Genomic DNA, 9,284 nt, shown 5'->3' with positions numbered 1-9,284 from the left:
TTAATCTGTTAATCTTTGTAGAAATGATAACCCACTTTCATAGTATTATTTGATACAATTCGATACACTTACGAATAGTTTGTGATGTGAAAATTTCACATGACATTATGTGTTTATTTTTAAAAATATCATAATGAATGCAATATAATAGGAATACGTTCATAAGTAAATTCTTTAATATGGTGCTAATTTAATATTGCCTATAATAAAATTAGAAATTTTGTTTAATTTGTCTCCAATATTTCATATTTACTGATATATCATGTGTCTGGTACATCAATTATTTATATTATATGTCATTAATAAAATAAACATTGTCCCCATTTAATTGTTAGTGTTTCACGTATATGTTATAAGGACAAAATATTTAGAAGGGGTATTTAAATTCAAATGGAAAAAATCTTTTGGGAATCAATCTCGGTGTAATTTTCAATAAACAAAAAAAGGATAAAAAAATTAATTGAACTCAATAAACAAAAAGACGAAAATTAATCAAATTCAATTACTACAAAATTTATGATCCATCTCACTTTGAGAAAATTATTACATTAAAATAATTATTATTTTTATTTAGTAGCAACATCTTTCTTAAATATTTTTTATTTTATTTAAGAAATTATTACATATATATTCTTTGAGCCAAAAAGACCTCATACATAACTCCTTTCAATAAAAATGAAAAAGAAAACAGCATGAGTAATAATCTCACTATTCAAATAAATTTACTGGTGCAAACAAATTAAACTCTAAACGGAAGTTATACAAACGGATGCTAGAAACCATAAGAAACATGCTTTGACACATCTCAAAGGATGATAGAGCTCCACCAGCACCAATAAACAATTTAGTGGCGGTTAAAAACTGACACAAAACCCCTATGAAATTGCCACTATCTCTTGCTATGTAGTGAGATATCATTACCCCTTCATAGTTTTGGCAATAAGGTAAAGAGGATTCTTCTTATGTTGAGCCAACCCTGGCAAAGCTTCAACATCAACATCTTCATTTTTAACCCCTTCAGGAAGTTCCCAATCAAAGGAATAAAGAAGATTAGCAAGGATAATGTCAAGTGATGCAGTTGCCATATGCATACCTGGACAAATTCTACGACCTGCACCAAATGGAATTAGCTCAAAATCTTGACCCTTAAAATCAATTGAACTTCCCAAGAATCTCTCAGGATAAAACTCTTCTGGATTTTCCCATGCTTCAGAGTCTCTATGAATAGTCCATGCATTTATATAAACTATAGTCTTAGCTGGAATTTCGTAGCCATATATAATGCACTTTTCAGTTGTTTCTTTTGGCATAAGTAATGGTCCTGGTAGGTATAATCTTAATGTTTCTTTCATCACAGCTTTAAAATAGATACACTTTTGAATATCTTCTTCTTCTAAGAAATCTTTTTGACCTCCAAAGTTTCTAACTTCATCTTGAACTTTCTTCATTATTCTTGGATTTTTCATGAGTGCTGTCATAGCCCAAACTGTTGTGGCTGCAGTTGTATCTGTTGCTGCTACAAGTATGTCCTATATAAAAAACATTTAATAAAGAAAAGCATTTTTAAGTCAATTTTTATTTTGTTAATAAATGAATCCATGGACCATGGCCTCAATATAAATAAAAAATTACTGTAAAGAAAAAGAGTGTACTAACCATTAATATTGCTTTGATGTGATCATAAGTGAGATCAAAGGAAAACGAACGTTGTTTCTTCAATTGAAGCAAGACATCAACAATATCCTCTTCCTCTGAAGTGTCTTTATTAGGATCTATGTGTTCATCAATAACTTCTTGGTAGAACTCATCCAACTCCTTGAAAATTCTATCAAGACGGGCATGAAGTCCTTTGAGTCTATCAATCCAACCCAAGAAAGGTATATAATCCGAAACAAAGAGAGTAGTCATCATGGCTTGGAAATCATTGAACAAACTATGGAACTTACTCCTTTCAACACCTTCATCTTCATACCTTCTCCCAAAGGCAATCCTACATATAAGAGTGCTTGATAGAGTCATCAATGCCTCACTCAAATTTGTCACTGTTTTTGATGAAGCATGGCTTGATATTTTCTTGATCAATTGCTTGACCTCAAATTCTCTTATTGAGGAAAAGCTTGAGACACGCTTAGCACTAAGGAGATGAGAAACACATGTTTTTCTAATCTCTCTCCAATAATCATTATATTGGGAAAAGAATATCTCCAATCCATTGTAGGACAATTTTTGCTGACTAATTAAGATTGGTCTTCCAGCAAATTCACGGTCATGAATTTTCAATGCTTCTTTGGCCAACTTAGGGGATGAAATAACAATTGCTTTCCTTAGACCTAATTGAAGGGAGAATATAGGGCCATATTTCTTTGAGAGTTCAAATAGTTGAAGATAAAGGGAAGTAGTATCTAGTTGGTGAAGATTTCCAATTATTGGAAGTCCTCTAGGACCTGGTGGAAAGTCTTTTTTCTTGTTATGTGTTTGTTTTTGAAAAAGGAAGAAAAGAAAGGGCAAAGGAAGCGTTAGGAACAGAAGTAAGATAAGTGGTGACACCATTTTGGCCCGTGACTAATTATATGGTCATGAAAAGTTTTTGACTTATATATTGATGCTTTCTTGTCCGAGTGCTAAGATATTTATAGGTTGGAATTGAAGTACTACTATTTGATTTTTATCAAGGATTGTGAAAAATTTAAATGTTTGATAATAAAAAAAATTAATCAAAAATAATTAAAATTTGTCTTATTTAATATTTATTAATGTTAATAATATTTAATAGATGTTAAATAAGATATGTTCTAATTTTTTTTGTCTTGTTAATATTATTGTTGTAAATAATAAGTTGAATTTATCCAATTAATTCGTCAAACTCACCATAAAAAATAGATTTAGTTGAAATTTTAAGTCCGTCAAACCATAAAAAATTTTAAAGTTATACTATCAAATTTACGAATTTTGGTGGGATAGAGCGAGCCTACCAATTTGGCGCCCGTGTGTTTTTTTTTAGAAAAGATAAATGAATACCATAAAAGTATGTGTTAATACTTTCTTGCTTAGTGTTTAGATATTTATTGACCGACAATATTATTATTTATTTGGACCTCAAATTTAAATGACTTATGATGAATATATGATAATAAGACTGTTAACAAAAGGGAGAAACGTAATATATATATATATATATATATATATATATATATATATATATATAAGATTAATGACAGGCCACGATTTTAAATCGTTGTCTATTTAGTTATAATTTTAAATTGTTTTTTAAAAATTGTTATAAAACCTATTGTTTATGACAGTAATAATGATATGTTTTTTTGTCGATACTTTAGGTAAAAAACCATTATCTATTGACATTAGTAAGGTCGCATATATAACAGATCAAAAACTGTTGTCAAAACATTACCTAAAATTTTAGAAATGATTTTTCGATTTATAATAACAATTTTCAACCATTGCAAAAAATTTTATTTATTGTAGTTTTAAATTTCTCAAAGCCAAACTCAGGGTTCTTTTTTCAAAGTCGCCCTTCAGTTGAAGAGGAATATTAGGAGATAGTCTCTCTTATCTCTCTCTCTTCTATTTTAGTGTAATGGTGGTAACTTTAGTTAGTTAGTTAGTTCTGTTACTCTCTTTTGTACATTTGTCACCGACCTTGCACGTATAAAAGAGCAGGTCTTTCCTTCATTGTAGAATAATTTTCAACAATCGTAATATTCAGTTTTAGTTCTTTTCTCTTCGAAAATTCTAGAGCACTCTTTCTTCAGTTTCTTGCATGCTATCATCTCTAACACGGCTCATTATGTAATAATTTCTTTTCTGTTTGCACAAATTTTTTACATAGGTTTTTTTCTCATTTGTATTATTTTTTTAGGAATATACAGAATCGAATTTTAGATCTTTATTTTTTTCAAAAGTTTAAACCTATAAAAAATATATAAATAATTATATTTTTAATAAATTCATTTGATATATACTTTTTGGTTGAGGTGATACATGCAATTTTTTTTATAAAATATTAAATATATTTTTTTATCTCACACCATTAAAATCATCATTGATGACTATTTGATGGTTACAAATACCAAAAATTGCTGGCCCCTAGCACTCTTATTGAATTATATTATAAAATTTTTTCTTAAGAAATAAAATAATTGAATACCCAAATTCATCCAATAATAAAATAATATTTTCTTTAGAAAAGAAAATTCACAATAAATTTTAAGTTTGACTAAATATTTTCGTCCTAATAAACTACTACATATTTTAGGTTTGATTTTTACGTTTTTCTACAAGATTTAAAATATTTGGTATTGATCTCTGTCATTTGAGTTAAAACCATATGACAATTTGTTAGCATTTAAAATTGCCTTGTCATTTCCACATGGTCCATCCTCTAGTATTTCATAATTTCAACTATTTGTACGCAATGCTTTTCAATTATAATTCTATCAGTTATTCACATACATGAACGTTACTTCTCGGAACACATGACACTAGACATCTCCATAGATATAAATTAGATAAAACATTAACTCAGCATATCTCGTGGGTCACATAGATGCATCATGATTCACTTATCATCACTAGGGGTGGAAGTAGGCCAAACTACTTCGTAGATCATAAATTTGGATTTTTTATAAAATCTATTAGTTAAAAATATTAGATCATAAATTTTGAAAAAAAAGTTTACAAACTTCGTTAAATCAACTCGTCAAAAAATTTTTTTGTCAAAATAAATTATTGTCAGTTTAAACTTTCAATTGTTTATTTATATTCAATACAAAATAAAATTTATAAATTGTAACTTTTTTGTTTAAAAAAATTATAAATTGTAAGTATGGTATGATATGTGACTAACTATTGATAAAAAAATTAATTATATTTTATAAATTATGAATTATAATTTTTAAAATGTATTTAATGTTTATTTAAAATATTTTTAAATTTGTTGTTTTGAGTTATTATAATTTATGAAACAGATTTTTTAAATAAGTTTATGGACTTGTTGGACTTTAAACAACTTAGACTCGAGTAAAAAAAAAAAGTCTATAAAAAATAACAGGTCTATGCTTGGATTATTTATTTACAACATAAACTAAGTTCGTCAAAGCTAAAATTCAGCTTGACTCATTTTCACTCTTATTTATCACTACAAAAAAAAAATGTCGATAAATAGCAGCGGCTTTTTGAGACCGCATCTAAAAAAATGTATTGGAAGTTGTCTGACAAAATAGGGAGAGTTGTGATATTGACGACATTTAGCGGTGGTTTGGATCCAACCGCTGCAAAAATAGAGATTTAGTAACGGTTCATGTATATGCCGCTAAATCAGTCATATTTAGTGGTAATTTTAACCAAATGGCCGCTAATTGATGATGTTTTGCAGCTGTTACACTTTAAACCGCTGGTAAATCAAAAGCTGCCTTTATTTCTATTCCTACAAAAGTCTATAATCCAATTTGATTTTCTATCCTGGAATTTTTGTATGCAACTTTGAGACAAAATAATGAAGTTTGCGTTGTGTTTATTTTTTAAAAAATGAAAATGAATGCAATATAACCTAAATAAGGATACGCGAATTCTTTAATATTGTGCTAATGTATTATTGCCTATAATAAAATTTAAAAATTTTGTTTAATATATCACCGAATATTTCATGTTTACTAATGTATCATGTGTCTAGTACATCAATTATTTATATGTTATCAACAAAAAATTATTGTTCCCATCCATTTAATTGTTAGTATTTCACTTAGAAAAAGTCTGAGAAAGTAACATTTTTATTAAAATTTAATCAGTATTTAATTATAAAAAAAAATGTAAATCTTATACTATTAAAAATACTAATAATAACTAATTGATAACTAAAAATAATAAAATATGCTGATCTCCTAATAATAATGTGTCAATTATATGTGTTATAAGGACAAAATACTTAAAAGGAGTACTATATATATATTCAAATAGAGAACTTTTAAGAGTCAATCTCTGTATAACTTTTACTAAACAAAAAGGACAGAAAAATTAATCAAATTCAATTACTACTGTTCGGTAGGTCGGGTACCGGACGGTTCGGGTTAGGATCCTGAGGTCAATGCTTCGGACGGTGGAGGAGCTCGTCTGGCCGTGGTTTCCTGGTTCCGGGTGAGCGAGGTCCCGAGCACTTCTGATGAGAAAAAGGGGGGGTGCCACCTGCAAAGACACTCCGACGCCCTTGTCAGAATATGTGCAGGCGGAGAGGGAATGATGTGTGAATGTCACGTACCTTGGGGGGAGAGCCAGTCTCCCCTTATATACATGTCAGTAGTGGGCCCTTCCAGTGGGCAGGCCCACACTCTCGAGGGTGTTGTCACACGGCTGTGCACAAGCCGTACGGGACACGTGTTCGGGTCGGGTGGAGGGCGAACCATCGGGCCGGCGAGAACTCGGGTCGGGTCGACCCGCGCGAGTTTTGGGCCAGGCCGTAACAGTGCCCCCGACGCGTCAGCGATGGTCGTGAGGGCCATGGGTGGCGCGTGACGTTTACCTTCGTGTGTTGTCGCTGGGTCGTCTGGTCGTGAGAGGGACGCGTCTCTTGTGCGCGTGTCCCTTGATTTGCTGTGGCATTTGTTTGCCGTTTTGTTTTCCGCGCTGGGCATTTAATGCTCATAATGATTTGAAAAAAACCCGTGCGTAAAGACTATCTTACCCCTGCTTCCTTTCGCGCTTCTTTGGGGGTGGTTTTTAAGTGGTTTTCGCCCTATCCACCTCCCACTCTTATCATTTCCAACTTCTTCTCTCCCTAACATCCAAAGTTTCCTGCGCGAACTCCTTCCTGCTTCAACTTCCAGCCCAGATTTCTTTCATTATTCCAGGTAATCTTCTGATTTCTCTATTCTGTTGTCTGCGTTATGCTCTGTTATTGTGTGATTTTTGTTTGCATCTACTGCATGGCTGGTTTTATTTTTGTTAAGAGGTTTTTTCAGTGTTGGGATAGGTGGGTTAGGAGAGGGGGTACCATTCCAGGGTAGGCTTTTTGGGTGGTTTGTGAAGTAGGTGCAGTCTTTAGCCGTATCTGGTTGTGATTGAGTTGGAAAGATGTAGTTTCTGAGTTTTTTCGAGCTTCCGACCTCATAGACTAACGGAGTGGTACCCCGCTGTAGGTATGCCTCGTGTTGTCTCCCGGTCTTCCGGATCTGCTGCGGCTTACGACCCGTATGCTTGGGTAACTGATGATATAAGGAGTTCACCCAACCAGATGGACTTAGAGGAATTGACGGAGTTCCGGCATGCCGGTTACCTATGTGGGGGGACTGACGAGGAGGCCAACTACGAGGCTATTGTCCCGCTTCCTCGTGAGCGTATTTATGAGCTCAATTTCCATTCTCCTCGCGTTCCCGATTGGATTTGGTTTTACAAGTCCATGTTCACACAAGTCGGTGTTCGGATACCGTTCTCCGATTTCCAAATGGCGCTGCTGAACCGGATATCCGTCTGTCCGTCTCAACTTCATCCGAACAGCTGGGCTTCGATCCGCTGCTTCGAGATGGTCTGCGAGTACTTGGAGCTACCGGCTTCGGTGGACGTTTTTCTCTATTATTTCAACCTTACCAATCCCTCCAAGCAGGGGAAAGCAAGAAAGGGGTTTCTTTCTTTCCGTGCTGCTCAGGGTAGGAAGATTTTTAGCCTCTTTGAGGATTCCTACCATGGCTTCAAAGATAAGTATTTCAAGGTTCGTCCCGTTAAGGGTCGCCATCCCTTCTGGTTGTCGTTAGAGGGGGAGCGCCTTATCGAGACTTACTGGAGCTTTGGCGCGGGGTCGAATCCTTTTGTGAAAGTGTCGTACAAGAGGTTGTCGGCTGTAGATAGGCAGATAGCGGACGTTCTTCTTGCTATCTTTGAAAAGAATCCCGTGAACCCCCACCTTCTCATGGGTGAACGGGAGGCCGGCCGGAGCTATATTCGTGAGTTCCTTTTCTTGTTTGTGTATGTTTCTTGCTTTATTCGTTTGTCGGCTTGACGGCTAACGTTCTTGTTGTTTATCGCAGTGGAAATGTCTGCTACCGTGACTGGTCTTGAGAACCTGATGAAGACCTTTTTTGATGCTAGTGATGATGAGAATGCCGAAGGGAAAGACGCCGGCAAGTCGGAGGGTCCATCGGGGGAAAAAACGGGCCAAGCTTCCCCTGCTCAGGATGCCGAAGAGTCGGGAAAGCAGGGCTTGGGGAATCAGGCTTCCCCTCTTCATGAGGAGGGACCTGCTGACGAGCAGGTGACTCGCACCCCTCAACCGGATAGCGATGTGGAGCTTATCCATACTCCTAGGAAGCGAAAGATGTCTTCCAGCCCGGAAGGGGTCCTTACCGTGATGGAGAGGAATTTTGATGCCTCCAAGTTCATTGACTCCCAGTTGATACCCGGGACGGAAGAGCATTTTCATGCGACCGAGCTGTCCGGACAGGCGAGGTGGATGTATCGCACCTTGCTTCGTGGGGCCGTGATAGCTCGGAAGGCTGAGTTTGAGCTATCTGGTATGGAGGCGCTTCGGAGGAAGCTTGAGTCTTCTGTTAAGGCGAATAATGACTTTAAGGCTCAAGTTGAGCTCCTCCAGGGTCAGCTGTCCGAGATGGGGGGAAAGCTTAATGCCGCCGAGGAGAAGTCGTCGTTTATTGCGGAGAGGCTGAAGGCGTCTGATGAGACCGTGGCTCGGCTTCTTGAGCGTGAGATGACATTAGAAAATCAACTGAACGCCGCTCAGGGTCGAGTTGTCGCTTTGGAAAAGGAACGGGAGCAGGCCATTTCGGAAGCGAAGGCCGCTAAGGCAGAGGCCGTTGATCTTAAGAAGAAGCTTAAGGTGGCCAAGGAGCAAGGGAAGAGTGCCATCTTGATGACCGAAGATGCCCTGAAGGCCCAGCTGAAGATTGCTGCTCCCGATTTCGAGATCTCGTCAATTGGTGTTTTCAAGACTATCCAGGACGGGAAAATTGTCGATATGCCGAGGAAGTGAGGTCTTATAACTTAGGATATTTTGTAATGTATTTGTCGAACAACCTGTTGATGCTTTGTCGTTTTGTTTGCCTTGAACAATTTTACGTGTTCGTTGCACGTTTTGATGCTTTGTAAGTTATCATCGTTCGATTGCTATGATTTCTTGCTTGTTTCATTATTTTGTCGTGTTGTCGTTTTCGTGTTTGAACAAGTAAAAATTACTCGACAGTTGGGTAAGTATTTGACAAGGTAAGTAAACAAGTTGAATTAACAAGTGGATGGGGCGAATACTAACTCTCTGGCTAGGCTCT

The 9,284-nt window shown here is 35.6% G+C and overlaps 1 protein-coding gene across 1 annotated transcript; it reads right to left on the bottom strand.

Annotated features, from left to right (window-relative positions):
- Window positions 1-689: 689 nt before the first annotated feature.
- On the bottom strand, window positions 690-2,610 carry LOC107625905 (cytochrome P450 83B1). The gene is made up of 2 exons (XM_016328636.3): window positions 1,657-2,610; window positions 690-1,529 (listed from the first exon to the last, which is right to left on the bottom strand). Exons 1-2 carry the CDS (start codon window positions 2,548-2,550, stop codon window positions 918-920), a joined length of 1,506 nt encoding a protein of 501 aa, XP_016184122.1. The 5' UTR covers window positions 2,551-2,610; the 3' UTR covers window positions 690-917.
- Window positions 2,611-9,284: the final 6,674 nt, after the last annotated feature.

This window comes from Arachis ipaensis, chromosome B2, assembly GCF_059453495.1.
Source record: "Arachis ipaensis isolate K30076 ecotype BB chromosome B2, ASM5945349v1, whole genome shotgun sequence".
In the NCBI taxonomy this organism is placed as follows: Eukaryota; Viridiplantae; Streptophyta; class Magnoliopsida; order Fabales; family Fabaceae; genus Arachis; species Arachis ipaensis.
The sequence above is the reverse complement of the archived record's forward strand: the minus strand, read 5'-3'. Positions and strand labels throughout refer to the sequence as shown.

Coding starts and splice junctions, on each gene's coding strand:
- LOC107625905 (XM_016328636.3), bottom strand. CDS start 2,550: ATGGTGTCACCACTTATCTTACTTCTGTTCCTAACGCTTCCTTTGCCC. Junction 1,530..1,656: donor ACATCAAAGCAATATTAATG/GTTAGTACACTC, acceptor TTTTTTATATAG/GACATACTTGTAGCAGCAAC.